General features: G+C 48.4%; 2 protein-coding genes across 6 annotated transcripts in view; one reads left to right on the forward strand and one right to left on the reverse strand.

Annotated features, from left to right (window-relative positions):
• SLA (Src like adaptor) overlaps nucleotides 1-16,650 on the forward strand; it is an 84,791-nt gene extending 68,141 nt beyond the window's left edge. For 3 of the 5 annotated variants that reach the window (XM_036831004.1, XM_036831003.1, XM_036831005.1), the window contains 6 exons: nucleotides 3,266-3,365; nucleotides 4,198-4,284; nucleotides 7,254-7,357; nucleotides 9,606-9,737; nucleotides 13,604-13,736; nucleotides 14,613-16,650. In XM_036831004.1, the coding sequence (XP_036686899.1) occupies nucleotides 3,266-3,365; nucleotides 4,198-4,284; nucleotides 7,254-7,357; nucleotides 9,606-9,737; nucleotides 13,604-13,736; nucleotides 14,613-14,826 (770 nt within the window). In that variant the 3' untranslated portion in view covers nucleotides 14,827-16,650. The remainder of the gene's footprint in view (nucleotides 1-3,265; nucleotides 3,366-4,197; nucleotides 4,285-7,253; nucleotides 7,358-9,605; nucleotides 9,738-13,603; nucleotides 13,737-14,612) is intronic. The other 2 variants (XR_005017100.1, XR_005017101.1) reach the window with 2 other exon arrangements.
• TG (thyroglobulin) overlaps nucleotides 1-18,607 on the reverse strand; it is a 247,796-nt gene that overhangs the window by 75,551 nt on the left and 153,638 nt on the right. The gene's annotated exons all lie outside the window — the stretch shown is intronic.

Raw genomic sequence — 18,607 nt, forward strand, 5'->3', positions numbered from 1 at the left:
TGAGCAAACTTAAATTTCCTATCTTCCGTTTATTTCACCATAGGGACCAAAGCTCAGGGAAGACTTAGCTGGGATCCTGGCCCCCGACCTTGCTTAGAATGGCCGCCCTTCCCACAAAAGTACAAACTGAACTTTCTATCTTCCACTGGCTTTGCCTTCTGTTTTTCCAACGCTGGGGAAAAAGGTGATAGGGGTGGACCTGAAATCCCTGGCAAAGGACCACGCAAAGGCCATAACCTTGAAGCGGAAGCTCCAATGCAAGATTTTCTCAGCAGTGTTTAAGTGTCATAACTATAAAAAAACATCATTATTACGAAAATTCCACAGGAAACTCAACTCTTATTGTGAAATTGAAACTCTCCAGACCCTTAAGCCTATTTTCCCCGATTGAAACAATTTTTTTATAACGGGATTTTGTTTTTGTTTCTGTTTTTAGCAATATGAAAAGACGGTTGTTCTGTTTCACAGCCTTACTCTTGAATCAGAGATCAAAGGCCCAGCCCCTCTTGTAGACACACAACGTGTTTCAAGTTTCCATTATCGGCACAGATAAATGCTGTGCCTCTCATTTCCACACTCGTTTTTCAGAAGGGGCTGGTTCTATGATGCCCTCCCCACCCCATGCTGCCTGCTGCAGATCAGGTTCCCTTCTCCTGGACCCTTTAAAACCTTAGCCCAGTAGCACTTTCCAAGGGCCTAGTAGCACGGGGACCTCTTCACGTTTTCATTTGGTAAACCTGCCTTGGGCATCCTGGGTGGGACGGGACTGGTGCTGGGCTAGGGGCCCCGGCCAGCCCCTCCTGAGGTTCACAGCCATTCCCCGATAGCCACACAGATGCAAAAACACATACAGCCCTGGCTAGAGGTTCACAGCCATTCCCCAATAGCCACACAGATGCAAAAACACATACAGCCCTGGCTAGAGGTTCACAGCCATTCCCCGATAGCCACACAAATGCAAAAACACATACAACCCTGGCTAATTGCCTCTAGGGAAAAGCCCAGGGCCCAAGAGGGGGTACAAGAGGAGGGCTGGGCCTCTCCCAAGCATCAGGCTAGCCTCCCCTCTGGGGGTGACCTCTGAGTTGACAGAGGTGGGAGGGACGAGAGAGGGGACAGCAGAGTGTAGTCCAGGCAGAGGGAACAGACTGTTCACAGGCTCTGAGGATGGGGGAACCTGGCCGGCTGAGAAAAACACAATGGCCTATCTCACCGCTTCGGAGGCAGTGGAGGCCATGTTACTAAGTGGTCCTTTCATATTTGGGAGCAATTAGTCCAGGAAGGACAGATTTCCATCATGAAGGCATTTTCCAACCCCTCATTTCCCAGACTAACCCACACCCCAGAGGGGAAAATGTGTCCACACTCAGAGTGGCAAATCAGCCTCAGAACCGGGGCCGATTTACCGGGCAGCTGGACAAACCCTATGTACCAGGCCCCACTCACTGCCCAGCACCTTCCTAGGGCCCTTACCTAACACCGTATCTGCAATTTCGTGCTCTTTTTCTTAAAGGGGACCTCCAAATGTGCATAGGCTTCGTGTCCCACCAAGTCTGGATCCATCCCTTATTAAAACTCAGGACTCCGGGCTTCAAGCCCAACTGCAGTGCCACCTCTACTTATTGGACTGGGCCGGAGCTACACAAGGGAAGAACTCTTTTTATAGCAAAGCAGAGTGTGGAGAGGCCTCCCCACAGGCTCAGGGAAGGTCAGAGGCCTCACTGGTCAGCCCTTCCCCGGCGACTCCACTCCTTCTCGTGAGCCCTCCCCGCTTTCACTGACTGTGGCCACCGTGAATCACTTTTGATTTCCATCTCACTGTCTGTGACTCAGTTTCCCCAAGTGAACAATCCGTCTGAGTGCGCTCTTCCATGGAGATCACTCGTTTCTCATTTATTCTTATTCATCCTCGTACTTAAGTTCTCTTTCGACTTAGTCTGATAGGGGAGATGTGAGTTGGAGACTACAGGACATATGGGCCCTAAGGGGCAGGGGCTAGAGGTCCCAGCATGAGGGTGTCTGGATCCTAGAAAGTGGCCACCAAGCCTGAGGTGCCCAGGTGCTGGCTGGGATTTCTCCAGATTTTCTTGGGGTGAAGGGGGCGGGGAATGACCCCTCCCCCCTTTATTGGTGCATTCTCTAGAATGTGAGTTCCGTGAGAGCAGGGAGACTTGGCTTGCTTTGTTCGCCATGCTTGGCCCACAGTAGGTGCTCAATAAATAACTGGCAAATGAATGAATAAATGGTATGTTACCCAGAATTTTGAGTTCAGATGCCCAGCCAGCAGACAGACTGATCAACGCAACAGCACAGCAAACAATGACTGAATTTGCCAATTTGTAGGATATGCTATTTCCCCAAAGACATACCCCGATATTCCCCTGCAGCTAAGGGATCCGAATTACGGCAAATCACTAAGACTGTGAAACAAGGCTTTGTTTAGTGTCAAAACGTGAACTCCCATGCTATCTCTTTATCTCTAGTCTACAGTAAGCTGTAGTCACCTGAACCAGAATGAACGAGAGAGCATGCTTTCCTTTTCAAAACTTTACCAGAATTACTTTCAACATATGTATGATGAGTACTTAATTTTTCTTTCACCTCCCCTCCCCAGCAAACGTCCCTATTAAGTAGATTCCCGACACGGTACCTTACATTCTACAAGGAAGAAGGGCTTTGTTGAGCTTCAGAGTTAATACCTCCTGACCCTGGTGGGTCCTCAGAACTCACAGAGCCTAAGCCCGACACCCCGACCCTGATACGTTGCAGACATGGGGCCCACAAACCCCAAAGAGGGTACCTGAGGTGATGGTAATAAGATGGGACGTTTTCACAACATCTCATCATTCATGGATGATGCTACATACTTTCATCTTATCTCATAAAAAAAAATCCTGGAAAGAGGTATTATTAGCCCCATTTTAAAGATGGGAAAATCAAGGCTAGGAGGCATTCCAGGACTTGCCCAAGATTATATGGATCAGTAGACACAGGGGCAGACCATGGAGTCAGATCTTGTGACCTCAGCTCAAGGACCTCTGGATCCCCATTTCTCAGATGGGAACGTCAGGGCCAGGGCAGGCTTGATCATGAGAGTAGGTCACCTGACCCTCTGGGTTCCTTCAAGTATCCTGCCTCACCATCCCTGAAGAGAGGAGGACCAGCTGAAAATTGCTGTTTCAAAACAATCAAGTGTCTTTAGCTGAAAAGTCCCCAGGAAGGTCTTCCCTCTGCCTCTACATCCCCTTTGCCTTTGTCTCCCCAGGAGTGGACAGCGACTTCCTGGCCGTGCTGAGTGACTACCCGTCTCCTGACATCAGCCCCCCGATATTCCGCCGTGGGGAGAAACTGCGTGTGATTTCTGAGTGAGTGAGCTTTCCAAAACTTTGACAAAGCCCCCAAAAGAAGAACTCGATTTTGGTGGGAATCATTAGATTTTAGCTATAGCTGTCCAATTCCACATGGGCCCTGGTCCTGTTGTGAGGTGAGAAATTTGGCCCATACAGCAGGCCTTAATGCTTAACCCTCCTTAGTGCTGCCAGTACTCTAAAGCCTTCAGTGGCTCCCCATTGCCTGATGGACAAAATTTAATTCCTTAACTTGGCTTTTGAGGCCCTTGATGATCCAACGTGTGCTTCTCATGTTGGCCTCATCTCCCCGACACAGGCAGGGTTGATATTGTATATTAGTGCAGACTCAGGAAGAGGACACAGAGGTCCGAAAAAAACTTCTGATGATAAAGAGAAAGGTATTGCCTTCTAGCCTGTTGTCTCTCCATGATTTGAAATAGGCTATAAAAGGAATAGGGGCTCTGAGAGCCTTTTATTTAGATCCTCATTGATGTAGACATGTGAAACTATCTTGGTTGAATCTCAGGGTCTATTTCAGCACAGCAAACATTTATTTTTAAAAAGCCTCCAACTGTGGAAGATCAGCTGGAAACACCATCTGCTGACCCCTGAAAGGTGGCTATTGCCAACTTGTGGGAAGATTTCCTGTTATCTCAGAACTGGGGGGGGGGATACACTTAAAAACTAAATTTTCATAGGGAGAAATTCCAGTTAACATGGCCATTGACAGACCTTAAAAAAGGAACATCCCAATGTATCCCAGGTTAAATCTGATTACTCTCTTCATTCGTTCATTCACTTTGCCACTCCCCTATTCGCTCTTTTCTATTTGTTCTTGTCCTTCTAGTGAAGGGGGCTGGTGGAAAGCCATTTCCCTTAGCACTGGTCGAGAGAGCTACATTCCTGGAATATGTGTGGCCAGAGTTTACCATGGGTGAGTACATTTCCAAAATAGCATCAATAAAGCATGATCTTTATGCAAGTGACTCAGACATCTGCATAGAGAGATCCCAGCCTGGGACAGTGGAAAGGAAGGTATTGGTTCGAGAGGGTCACTTCTACGCTTAGCTCAGTCCCTAAGGAATGGTGCGACCTTGGGCTAACCTTCCCCTCTCTGAGACTCGATTTCCTCAATAGTAAGACAAATGATGGACCTTGCAGCTCTAATGCGGTGTTCCTGTAGCAATCAGGATTCAGACACTGTGATCACAGGATGCAGCAGCCAAAAGCCAGTCTAAGTTCAAACCCGCCTCTGTCACTTACGGGCTGTGTGACAGTGGGCACGTCGTTCAACATTGTAAGCATCAGTTTCCTTTCCTCACGCGTCAAATAGAGATCATAGTATAGAATGAAAGGAATAATAACATATAGTAATGGGACCAAAGTCTAGGGTTGTTAGGAAAATGAGATAGGCTAATACATGCAGATTTCTTGAAACCATGCCTGGCATCACCATCAGCACTCAATACGTATTAGCTACATTCTTACCAAATCATATCCAGAACACAGAGAACAGGCTCTGACAAAAATGCTTACGTACCCAACCTGACAAATGGAGAAGTCAAGCAGGAAAGGAGACCCTTTAAATAATCGGGCACAGCAGATGAGAAAGCAAGGACGTTGCTTTCCCCTGCAGTTGTGACATGACGGGTGGCCCTGGTGGCCAGCACACCCAGGCCAGGACAGGTGTGTCTCAGCCCTGCTTCCTTGGTGGGGCCTCGGAAAACTTCCTTAACCTCCTTGAGCCACAGTCTCCTCATCTGTCGAGCTACCAAGGCCAGACCTTGGCATATAGGAAGGGAGAAGGGAGCTCCACTTTCCATTTGAGGGATCCAGAAATAACTTCCTTACAGTCAGAGAAGGACTCTGCACGCCACCTGCTCACCTGGGGAAGCAGAGCAAACTGCCTGAATATTTGAAGCATAGAATTCAGTGCACTTCATTGCAGTGTTACTGATTTTGATGATGAACACCCAAAACTGTCTCTGTGCTTAGGATGACGAAGCTGAGTGGAGGTGGGGCAGTAGCTACGATGAGAGTTATGTTCTGAAAGAGAAGTGAGTCATGGAACTCTTCTCATCAGCTGTGTGTCATTGATCCATCCATTCACTTAGCAATCATGCATGGATACCTTCATGTTGAAGATGTGGTGCTGAACGCTGGCAGGAGCAGGGAGTGAGGAACCCCGATGAATAAGATGTAATCCTGACACTACAGCACTTCCAATCTAGCAGATGCAATAAATGTTCTTAAAATATGTAACAGGAAGAGAGGTGATGCAGCATAGTGGTTATGGAATTCGAAAAATGCATCTCAATTCTAGCTCTATCAGTTGCAACGTGGGTAACTTGGATAAATTACTTAATCACTCTGACCCTCAGTATCCTCATCAGTGAAAGAGAGATAATACTACCTGTCTTAGGGGGTTGATATGAGGATTAGATTTCAAGTGCTTAATATGGTATGTGGCCGATAATTAGTATTCAGGCGTGGCTGTTGTTACTGTCATTGTTTTATTGTCTTCATATTTATAAGTGGAATTTCATGTAAGGACTTGAAAGGATGAATGTCATGTACGCTGAAATAATTAATATGCCATATACTATGGAGACCTCAGGGAATAGTTGAAATATTTGGCCGAATATGGCGTCATCATGATCTTAGTAACAAAATCTTTCTTGGAGACCAGTTCATAAATAAACGGTACGGGACGCTATGCCTGCGCGTCTTCTCACACACGGTGCTTCAGGATCCCTCAGCCAGCCCCGTCAACGGCCCGCTTTCATGCCACAGGGAATGTTAAAGAGCGAGAAACAGCAGAGTGTTAATACTGGTCACAGCACGCACTCATCCAGACGTGTGATTGAAAGCCGGGGCACGTTCACTGAAACGGAGTCAGTTAAAAAGGGATGTACAATTGCTTCCGAGTACACACCAGCCAGCTGCTAACAGCATTTCCTTCCATGCTGAGATCTGGCCCAGCCTGGTCTGCAAAATGAGAAGGGCCCTTCCCCTTAGAACACAGATTCCTTTGTGTCCCGAGCTGCTTTCTAAAGCGTATTCAAAGTGCCCACTCTCCTCTGGAAGGTGAACATTACATTGGAAAGCTGGACTACAGTATTACAACTGCTTTTTTCAATTGTTAAGTGAAAAAAAAGCAAGAAACGTATGGAAGTGCATCATGCAATGACAACTGAGTTTAAAATATGTTGAAAAGAGAAGACAAGGAGGAAATAGAATGAGTGCAAGGTGGGGCATCAGGTGGCGAAATTAGGCACCACCATTTTTTTCTTTCTTCTTTCCTCCCTTCCTCCCTCTCTCCCTCCCCCTTCCTTCCTTCCTTCCTTCCTTCCTTCCTTCCTTCCTTCCTTCCTTCCTCCCTCCCTCCCTTCCTTCTTTCCTTCCTTTCTCATGTTCATTCATTCATTCACTCACAGATATACACCAAGCTTGATAACCTGGACACAAAGGCAAAACCTCAAACGACAGACACAGTCCCTGCCCCCATGGATGGAGGAGCCGGGCAGTCAGAGTATCAGGGACATAGACATTAAATAAACTACCAGATAGGTCCCTTATCATGTTTTAGGATGCTTTCATATAATACGGAACGGGCACAGTGCAGCTGGCATTTGAGAAACAGGGTAAGAAAGATGCTTTGTGCATCTCTGTGTCCTCACTATCCAATGTAACACCTGGCTTGCAGTGTGTACTTGGGAATTTTATTTGAAAGGTTAAATGAATGCATGAATGAATGAACCGTTGATTGCCTTGCTCTTTTATCTTTTCAATCCCAACAGAGGGTTTTATGTTAGCTGGGCCTGGCTCACTTCTACCTGCCTCCTGCCTTTCTTGGGGGGGGCGTATATTCAGGACGCTCATGGCTGTCTTTCTTCTCCCCAGCTGGCTGTTTGAAGGGCTGGGCAGAGACAAAGCTGAGGAGCTACTGCAGCTGCCAGACACGAAGATCGGCTCCTTCATGATCCGGGAGAGTGAGACCAAGAGAGGTGAGCAGCCTCCAATCCATCTTTCCGTACGTGCGTCAGACAAGCAGGCTTTGCGCCGCGCTGACGCACTCACTACCTGGTTCAGGTTCCCTCCTCCCACGAGGCACGCAAACCCATCCGGCGCGGTGAGCTCCCAGCGGTCCACACGCCATCAGTGCGGCCAGCACCCAAGCCGGGGGCAGTGACCTGGGAGGGGGGCGTCGCTGGCGCAGGCTCTGACCCACAGCAGGCCTGGCACACCTGTTGTGTTCTTACTACACAGCAGACCTTCATTCGTAGTCCTGGCTGTGCCCTACAGTGAAATCAGGCAGCTTAGAGAATCGGGACCAGCAGATTCACCATGACCTTCATTGTTTTAATTTTCATACATCCTACACAGTAAGGAATTCAGTGAAAAAGAAATAGCCGGGCTTTGTCATGGTTCGAAGCAAGGGTCCCGAACTCTAGTTTGGCCTGCGTGAATGACTAAGAAGTCACCTCTTCTCTCTAAGCCCAAGTTCCCTTCTTTATAACATGGGATTAATAATAGGAAAATACTTGGCAGGTGTCTGGAATGGCGTATACACTTAAACTCGCAGAAGCAAAACATTAATAGCCTGGGCTTAACTCAGGCTGAGAATTGATATTAACTTCTTAAATATAGAAAATATTTTCAAGTTCTTAGCCTGCTTCTTGCACGTTCACTATCAAAGAAGAGAAAAGGTGGTATCTGAGACTATTGCCCGTGCACTTATTAAGCACCAGAGCTACCTGGTGCTGGACGGAGCCCTCCACCGAAATGAGCATCAGCTTTCCTTTGGGGAAGCAGGGACCATATATATGTGATTAAAATTTTTAAAAAATCCAGGAACAACTTTTCTCTCAGAAACCTGAATATGCTGGGTAAGAGCAAGAGCGAAGCAAAGGCAAAACTTCGTGTGCAGGTCCCAGGGATCTCCCGAGGCAGGAGACCCAGACTCAGGCATGGCCGGGGGGCGGCAGGGGATGGACCCGATGTGAGTTGCCAGAGCTGATCTAAAAATAATCAGGCCGAGCTGCAGCCGAGCTGGGGCCCAGGTGGGGGGCCCAGGCCCTGCTCCCTTGGGTATGCAAAGTTCTCATAAGTTTCCACCTGCTACCCTTGACCTACTCACCATACTTCAAGTCCCTGCTGACATTACCGGAAGACACATGCTGAACTGACTCAGAGGGCGGGCCTGGGACAGAGCGAGGGATGCCCAGCAGAATGCTAGGAGGCCTGCTCTAGGAGGACAAAGGTCCCACCCCGGGGCTGCCACTTCCAAGCTGTGTGCCTCAGGCTATTGCACGCAGTGCTCGAGCCTCAGTTTCTCCATCTGTATAGTATTTGAGAACAATACCTCCCAGAGTCTTTCTGAGAATCATCACAGACGTTGCTATGAAATAGCTCAACCCCCAGCCCAGCACATGCAGCAAAAACTCAGCAAGTACAAGTGCCCCTCCATCTCACTGCTTCGCCAGCCTTTTCACTCCTCGAACCCCAGAAGACAGAGCAGGAAGGACTCTTCAACATGACCTAAGCTCAATTCTCTCACTTTCCATTTGGGGAAATCGAGGCTAAGAGAGGTAGTGGCAGGTGCTCACCCAAAGTTCTACTCTGATTAACCCATCTTGGGTCATTACTCTCATGGTGCTGAAGGAGACAAAACACATTTCATGTCGCTTAGGAATACTCAGAAAAATGTCTTAACTGCCACAGTTCCTGAATTTCTGAGAAGCATAAGTCAGAGGCAGAAGGGACCAGGAAAAGGGGGCATAACTGTAAGGGTCCCTCAACTGTGTGATGGAGGAAAATGACAGCACAAGTATCTTGGAGCGTGAACTTGGGAAAGACTCGAGAATGACCGCAGATCCGGGATGTACAGGGTGCAACCCAACTCTAGTCATTTCATTTGGTCTAAGGACCCACAAAAGGAAGTGGAAGACCCTAGAATGGTAACTCGCAAAGCAAAGACTTAGCCCTTGCATTTGAACACCTGCATTGCAATAAGGTTAATGCAACTGCGCTGCTCAAATACCACGCTCCCGGGGTCTCTAAAGAGTGAGCTACAATCAAGCAGACAGGGTTTGAGCAGCCGTTGCTTGAAACACAAAAGCATGTGTCTGGGTACCACCATCATATCACAAGGCCGAGAAGGTCTCTCTGCCTCAGCGGTGGTGGGCTCCTTAGCTGGTGGCCCTTGGGTGGGGACACATGGAATGCCACTGACTCGTCCTCCACTTCCTGCAGGTTTTTATTCGCTCTCGGTTAGGCACCGGCAGGTGAAGCATTACCGCATCTTCCGTCTGCCGAACAACTGGTATTACATTTCCCCGAGGCTCACCTTCCAGTGCCTGGAGGACCTGGTGAACCACTATTCTGGTAAGAAACACTCCATTGGGACCGATACATGACGCCCCTCTTTGCTAACTGCCCCTACCCTGGGCACTCACTCTAGGCTGCACACGGGTCACCAAGATATGCCAGGTGGTTTACTTTGCTCTCTTGCCCATCCTGGCTTCTTCATATGCTCTTTTCTTTTTAATTCAGACTGTAAGTTCCAGGCTAAAACAGACTGAATGTGAAGGCTGCCTAAGTAAGTAAGATGCAGCCAACCTCAACTTCACCCCCTCTCTACCTGTAAGTGAAACGAATTAGGATGTCCCTACATTCACAACCACAGACAGTCTGCACGTCCTTAAGTGGATTGTACGCTTGGGCCTCTGGGGCTTTGTTCTGAAATGCCACTCATTTCCCCTTTTCTGCATGTCAAAATCCTCGTCAACCTTCAAGGCCAACAGGAAGCCACCTCCTTGATGAAGCCCTAAGAGTCAGAAAACTAATGGTCTGTTTTCTCTGCTCTCCTAGCATGTCAGGTGTTTTTCTCCCTAGAACTCTGGGCGTCCTGCCCAGTGACCTAGTTAACTGTGTACTAGTCTGTGTTTCCCAACAAGCTCTTAGACACCAGGGATTATACTTTGTTCATCCATAAGTCCTCCCTGGGCCCAGGAGAGAGGTCCAAATGTTCCATGCTGACCAGGATGGGGCGTATCCTCCAGGATGGAGGAAGCAGAGTGGGGTTTGATGGAGGCGATGATATAGTGTGCAGAGTTGGAAGAGGACCTTCACGTTAGATTGGGAAAGGCCTGAATGCCAGGTCAGGAGTTAGAGTTTTACCCTATGGAAAAGGGAGAAATAGTAAAAAGGTGGCTGCATTTCTAAGAGCTGGCTCTGGAACCTTCTTGTGTTCATATCCCAGATCTGGGCAACCTTGGGCTGGTGGTTCACCTTTGTGCCCACATTTCTCCAGGTAATGCAGGTGCTAACTGTTCCTACCGCGCGGATGCTGTGAGGTTCACCAAGTTAGAGCGCGGAAAGTGCTGACGAGAGCGCTGGGCACGCAAACGTGGGCTCCTGCTACGTGAGCCACTATTCCCCGGCCAGGAGGCCTCCCTCCTCCCTGCTTCTGCCTTGTGAAAGGGAGGAAGACAGAAGCTGCTTTCACTTTGTAAGCAACTTCCCCCTTCTGGGTTCAGGATGTCTGATCCCACGCCCTGGGTTCTTTAGGATGTGGGATCTTGAAGGGCATTTCAAGGTGAAAGGAGGAGTCCACGGGGCTGGGTTATCACACCTGGCCTGGGAGAAGTGCAGGTCTGGAAGGAGGAATGGCCGCTAGGGAGACCCAGGCCCAGGCTCCTGTACGGGCTCCGTGAGACCGTGGGCGAAGACCTTCACCTCTCAGAGCCCCGGATCCCCATTCATGGAAGGTGGATGACAGCAGCACCCCCTGCAGGTGGTTGTCATGATTATTGAACACGAAGGTGAACGTAACACGTTCATCACAGCCTGGCACATGGCGGATGCAAAATAAATGATAACAAATATTTCTCCCATGATACCCAAACACCTAGGCAGCTTAGCTAAAAATGAAAGAGGAAGGGAGTCCTGGAAACAGTCAGCTTTTACTGATCATGAGTCAAATTTGGTTGTGGTATTTGGCTTTTAATAAGAATCATCTGAGAGGTGTGGCGACCATAAGTTTTGCATAGACGAAAGCAAACATGAAAAGGATGCTGGCCCAGCAAAGGTTTTTATGGACCAGGAGGTCCACACGGCTCCCAGGCCACAGACGCGCGAGGATCTCACGCCAGCACAGAAGCAGCGCCTTCCAAATATGCGCCCCTGGCCATCGCATCAGCACAGGGATCGCAGGCAGCAGTCACCTCTGCGAATGACTGAAAAGGGTCTGGAGGCCTGAAAGGCTTCCGGTGCCTTCAGGACCTCAAGGTGGGAATAATGTGGCCAATTTACGTCCCACCAGGTTCTTCCTAAAGGCGCAGAATCAGAGAAGATGTGCGCTAAGCGACGTGAACAGACAATTTTGTTTTATGAGTTACTTATATTTATTATCCTGTGCTCTTGGGCAAATTATTTAATATCTCAGGGCCTCAGTTTCTGCATCTATAAAATGGGGATTAAAATGCCTCATAGGATTATTGTTAGGACCAAAAAAAATAATGCCTGTGAACTGGCTGTGATCTTGACCCCAGGGGCCTTGGTTTCTTCATTCCCCAAACGGGTGTAACGGTACTGACGGCCCACAGTAGCTCGGGGTCCCCTGAGCTGACACATGCTACGCTCACTCAGCACCAGGCTCAGCCTACGTGCTCAGAAGTGTTAGTCCTCTTCTTCTTTGCCAAAATGTATTTCTCACCCTAAGTGTTAACCTTGCTAAGGAAGGACGTTCCCCCGCCTGTGCTATCTACTGCTGCTGGTTTCTTTTGTCTTTGTGTCTGACTCAGTCTCCTTTGCCTCCTAATCTGGGAGGGCGTTTCAATTTCCAACCCGTGACAGGTAATTATTTCAGATTCACATCCAGTTAAGCTCCCTGTAACCTCAGGGTCCAATCTCACATTTCTCAGTGTGAGCCAGTGTGGGTGGACATTTGAGTTCACGGTGAAAATCACGTGGAGATGAAGCATTATTGACTGCCACCCTCTGCAGCCTGGGCTTGCTTCTTCAGCTACTATTACCTTTTGTTCTTTGGCAAGGACACCCCAAGAGCTGCATCAATAAGCTGGGAGGTGAAGCCTGCTGTAGGGGCGATGAGCTTCCTAAACCCTGGTGACTTATGTGCTCCGGGCTGGGGTGGCGTTGTCCTGAGAGGCCAGTGGCAGCTCACATACTCGGCTACCTCATCTCCCCCAGGACATGAGACCCACTGGGCTCTTCAACCTCAGTAGGGCCACACAGAATCTCCTCCATCTGGAAGAACATCTGAGCCCAGCAGGCTTGAGTCTTTCTCATGATGTCGTGGGCTATGGGAAGGCTTCAAAGAGATGGAGGCTCTCTATCTTAAAGCTCCTGGAAAGATGGGGGACCATGGAAACTCAGCTATGTCCTACTAGCAGAGGGGTAAAAGGAAAGGATTTATTTAATTTTCATCCTCTTTGTATCTAGGGTAGAGAAGAGAGACGTTTCTTCCTTTTTTTCTTCGTCCATTTTCTCCATTTGCCTTTTATCTTTTTTCTCCTCCTATTTCTGTGTCTTTTATGCTTTTTGTTCTGTCTTTGCTTCTTCCCCTCCCTCCCTCTCTCTACCTCATTCCCTCCTTCTCTCTCCATCTTCCTCCCTTCCTTCCTTCCTTTCCTTCCTTCCTTTCTTTCCTTCCTTCCTCCCTCCCTCCCTCCTCTCTCTCTCCCTTCCTGTCTGTCTTCTTCCCTTGTTTCATCTCCCTTTCTTCCTAAAGATGCACTAGCCCCACCCATGCCGTGCTGAACCCTTTCTGCGTGCCGTGGGAGAAGCCACGTCGCGCGCATCTCCCCCACCGCCGTGCACACAAGAGGCTCACCTGAAGCTGATGGCCCTGCGCCTGGGTGTGAAACCCCTGAGTCTGGGCCCTCGTGCGAGTGCTCTGCCAGCTGTTCTCTCTCAGTAGCTCAGTCCCCTCATTCAACAATTGAGGAAACAGGTTCAGAGAGGGTCAAGGTGATTCACTATCTGGGCGGAGCTGAAACTCGAACCCAAGTTTGGTGGATTCTGGATCCTAAACTCTTCTCTTTACTTGTGTCAAGCTAAGAACAGTGTGTACCCAGGACACGTTAATATTTCTTCAACAGCTGGGCACGTGACTCCCAGCCCCTCTCAGATCTCAGCCTCCATCCCCCTTGTGAATATCCAGGGCCCCGCACCCCACACTGGCCGGGGCACCCCACAGTCACTGACTGGTTCTCTGCTTCCCTCCTCAGAGGTGGCCGACGGCCTCTGCTGTGTGCTGACCACGCCCTGCCTCACTCAGACCACGGCTGCCCCAGCAGCGAGGGCCCCCGACGCACCCGTCACCTTGCGCCAGAAGACCTTCGACTGGAAGAGGGTGTCCAGGTGTGTGTCTGCGTGTGTGTGTGTGTCCTCCAAGAACGAACGTGTAAGCCCCAAACCAGCACGTGAGCCTGGCACGTGAACACCATGGCCAGTTACCGCTGGCCCTGCTAAACCCTCGCTCTGAGCAGATGCAGACCCCAGGAATCCCACTGTCCCCAGCCTCAGGCCTCACGTCCCGGGTGGCATGGCCCTAGCATCTCCCCGCCATGGCCTCAGTCTCCGCAGTTGTGCAAACATTTATCGAGCCCTCCTTTGGTGTTAGCCGAATATTTTCTAGCTGAATGATACCATCTTGCTTTTTTCTAATTGTTAGTACCCTAGAGAATAACACACAAATCAATCTTGTACAAATTTAATATTACTGTAAACTTAATCATGAAGGTAAACATACAAGCAAAATCCTAAGGCGACTTCATTTTTTTAAGGGAAAAAAAAATAATCTTCCCTTATTTGTTCTATTTGATTGTCAGCTATTGCATTTTTAGGGGTATCTGTAGTTGGGATTATCTGTAGTTGGGGTTATCTTATTAATTAAACACCGATCCAGACATCCCATTGGCAAATTCAAAGAAAATCAGTCATCAGAATTGCCTGGGAAATAAATAAAACAGATCTTCCTTGTAAATATCATGAAGAACTATTCATTAAAATTTATAGTTGGAAGTTTTAGCCATCCAAGGAAATGGGAGTTTAGAGAGGTTGAGTGATTTCTCCAAGATTACACAGCCGCAAATGCAAGAAGCAGAATTAGAATGTTAGATATATATTAACCAGGCTCTTCATTTGTTTTTCTTCCTTTTCTCATTCTTTTGTCCTCCATCCCACTATGTCCCTCTCTTTTGCCCCTTTCTCTGTCCATGTGCTGCCCACTCGCAGACGGCAAGATGACCCGGAGGGGGCTGAGAACCCACTCAGTGTGGACGAGTCCCTTTTCAGCTACGGCCTTCGGGAAAGCATCGCCTCCTACCTGTCCCTGACCGGGGATGACAGCACCTCCTTCGATCGAAAGAAGAAAAGCGTCTCTTTGATGTACAGTGGAAGCAAAAGAAAGAGCTCTTTCTTCTCGTCGACGCCGTACTTTGAAGACTAGCCCGAGAACAGACCCCGTGGTGTTTGCCCAAAATAACAGAGGTTCAAACTGTCACCTGGGATCTTGCAGAGAGGCACGGTTTCCTGGTCCCTGGGGAACGCCACATCTTCCAGAAGCCAAGAGAAGCCACATGGAGAATTGAACTCTCATCTTCTCTATCTGCGTCATGACAAAGGGAACCCCTCCCTGGCATCTGATCAGACACATTGCAAAATGTGGACTCCTGGCATCTTCGGGCGAGGGTTCAGGAGAGCCCTGCGTGTGTGCATGTGCACGCCGCACTTGTGGGAAAGACAAAGACGCTCTCTCACAGGAACGTGCCCAACCAAGGACCGCTCTCCAACACGCCGCCCAGGTGGGCTCACTCTGAGGTCACTGAAGAAAACTTCTGAATGAGAAAAGCCTGAGAAGAAGATGAGCCAGAAACTGTGGGCTGGCAGAAAGTCTGGGTTTGCAAATTGATCTCCTGCATTGAACTTGTGTAACCGATCTGCAAAGAGACCTCTGGGATACATCTCCTCTCTTTTTAAGGGAGTTCAGTGACACTAAACGCTAACCTTCCTTACGAGCCCTGAATGGGGCGATCCTGGGCTACTCGTTCCAAAGGTACGTGTGCAGAAGTCAGATGGTCTCCCTACTTCTGCTGAGACCACGAGTGATGGGAGAGGGGTGGCTGCTGCTGGGGGAAGCACGAGGGCAGGCCTGGCTCCGCGCAAGATTTCATGAGGTCTCCAACCACGGCTTCACGGCACAGAAAGAGCTGCTCTGGGATGCTGAGATTCTTGTCTATATTAATGCGTCAGTTACTCATTCATGATAGTGACTGCCAGAAGCGGCACTGTGTTAAGTTCTGTGTAAGGTGTCAGGTCAAAAATATGTATATGTGTGTGTGTGTGTGTGTGTGTGTGTGTGTGTGCGCGCGTGTGTGTGTGTAGAGAGAGAGAGAAAGAGAGAGAGAGAGAGGCCCCAGCAGTGCAGACAGGGAGAAAAGTGTATAAACAAATATTGTGAAAGGGGGCTGTAAAGGAGAAATCAGCTCACAGCTTCGGGTGGGAGTGGGGTCAGGTAAGGGTGACCCAGGAGCTCATGTTTCAGCTGGATCTTTAAACAGTGGAAGGGTTGGTTGGACTGGATAAGTGAGAATGGTTGGATTTTTTGAAAAAAGGAAACTGATAAGTTCTAAAGGAATAACGCGTCCAATTTCTTATTCTAAAAAAAGTCCGGCAGGCACATGAATAAAAATGCTCAGCTCCAGAAAAGATGGGAATTGGAGTGGCTTGATTCTGTCAAACATAATTTTAAGAGATGAGAGAGAAAACATAGCAAAGTTCTAGAGCAGGAGGAGCCTTTATCTCCAGATCCTGTTAGGAAGGGGGCTGCAGGTGTCGCCATGACCCATTTTCCCAGTTGCAAAGGGATTCGGGGGAGGAGGGGCGCTGCCAACAGGAAAGGTTTGTCCGTCCAGTATATCTACATTCTGTCCATCTGAGATCACTGCGCTGGTGGTGTGTGCACACGCGCTTACATGATTTTCTGTATCATCAGATTCCAGTGTGTTTATCCAAGAAGACACTTGTGGTTTCCTCAGCATTCCCCAAAGGCTGTTTCTATAGAGCCAGCCAATGTATGGGAAAGGAATGTAACTCTGGGGACACCGACTTGCGCCATAAGACAGGGTGACCTGGTGAACTCCTGTGTGTACAGCGTCTTCTGTATTGTTTTCTGTTCTGACTGACGTGGTTGGAACATTTGGGGAGTAGGCGGAGGGATTTCTAAGTGGGAAGCATTACACTTTGCTAAATCATGTATGTATTCCTGATTAAAATAAACCTAATAAATATTTAATTCTTGGAAAGTGGGGAGAGCTTTCTGGGTGAGGCCGGTGGGTGGTTCGTTCAGAAGCTCTGTGGGTTTCGAATTTTCAAAAAAACTTGCAGCTGGGGCTTCCCTGGTGGCGCAGTGGTTAAGAATCTGCCTGCCAATGCAGGGGACACGCGTTCGAGCCCTGGTCTGGGAAGATCCCACATGCCGTGGAGCAACTAAGCCCGTGAGCCACAATTACTGAGCCTGCGCATCTGGAGCCTGTGCTCTGCAACGGGAGAGGCCGCAACAGTGAGAGGCCCGCGCACCGCGATGAAGAGTGGCCCCTGCTCGCCACAGCTGGAGAAAGCCCTCGCTCAGAAACGAAGACCCAACACAGTCATAATTAAATAAATTTAAAAAAAAAAAAAAAAAACAAAAAAACTTGCAGCTGGAGAGAGAGGAGACCGGGGAACACAAGACGAACCTGCACTGGTTAGTATCTTGGTTTCTCCTTGAGGTGCAGCCTTAAGAAACCAGGGTTTTATGACTTTTGAGGGTGTCTCATCCAACTTGAAGGTGGATGTCCAGGGATCGAGGGAGAGAACAATTTCTTAGCAATTGTTACGAAAACTTTGTCTCACCTAGACACCCCTGCAAATTACTTTTGATACCTCTGCTATTTGTTCTTCCAAGAATTTCTTTCTACAAATATTATTTTTGGACACCTATTAAATACCAGACACTGTCTTGGGTGCTGGGGCCATCGCAGTGAAAACCAGTGGAGGTCCCTGCGGGGCGGAGTGGGGAGATGTGCCCTTCCTTCCCCATGTCAGCAGGGCTGGCTCTCCTCTCCTTCGTCCCCTCCCCACAGTCTGCAATTCCTGGCAGCCCGGGCTCAGCCCTGCAGATGACAGCAAGGCCCTGGGATGACAGAGAAATGCCTAGAAGGAAGCCGGCCCCTGAGAGATCACGAGATACCTGTACTCCACACTTGGGGAAACATTATGGGAAAGAGGAAAAAAAAGAAACACATTTGTTATTTAAGCTACTTTTGTGATGGGTCTCCTTGTTAGAGCAGGTGAGTATTTGCTCCAAAGCACACAGAAATAAACCCGCCATGATTTGCAGATAATGAGATAACTTCATAGAAAAATCCAATGGAACCAACAGATAAAATATTAGAGGCGGTAAGAAAGCTCGCCAAATGCGGAACCAACTTTTCCCCCTACACCCGTATTTACCAACTGGAAAGTAAAATAGAAAACACGAAACCATTTACATACTGCCTCGCCTCAAAATAACTTTGCAAAACTTTTATGGAGAAAAGTTCAAAACTCTATGAGAAGACGTAAGGAGACAAAAATACTATATTCCTGGTTATGGGGTTAAACTGATCCATGGATATAAGAACTAACATCCTAAAAACACAGATATTTTTCTGAAATGATTTGAAAAATTACATGAAACTACAATCCAATTCCCATCAGGAATATTTTTTAAAATCCGTGAATTATTCTACAATATATATGGAAGCATCAAAGCCTGTGAATAGCTAGGCCAGTTTTGATTAAGGGAAGCAATGGGGCAAGTGCTCCCACTGGGAGGTCTGTATGAAAACGCGAAAAATCGGTGCTCTGGGCCCAAACCAGCATCCCCCGCTCTCCACCACTGCTGGTTTAATGGACTCAGCATGGTCTCAGGTGCCCTCTTTGAACCAGGAGCTGAGCTAAGTGTTAAGGCCGTAGTAAGAGCTACTAAGAGTATAAATCACGTACCCAATCAAGCACCGAGTCACAGTAGAAATGGAATAAGATGTGTTAGAAAAAATAACAAGCATGGACCACAAGCCGGAATTCCTAAAAATTGCTAAGTAGAAGTCTCTTCACCACCGTGAGATGCTTTCTGTTTTAGAGCTGGAGAAAGGCTTAGAGGCCCCATTCTGCTGAGCCCTGAAGGGTGGAGTGGTTTTCCAGGTGGA

The sequence above is a fragment of the Balaenoptera musculus genome, chromosome 17 (assembly GCF_009873245.2).
Source record: "Balaenoptera musculus isolate JJ_BM4_2016_0621 chromosome 17, mBalMus1.pri.v3, whole genome shotgun sequence".
Taxonomy (NCBI): domain Eukaryota; kingdom Metazoa; phylum Chordata; class Mammalia; order Artiodactyla; family Balaenopteridae; genus Balaenoptera; species Balaenoptera musculus.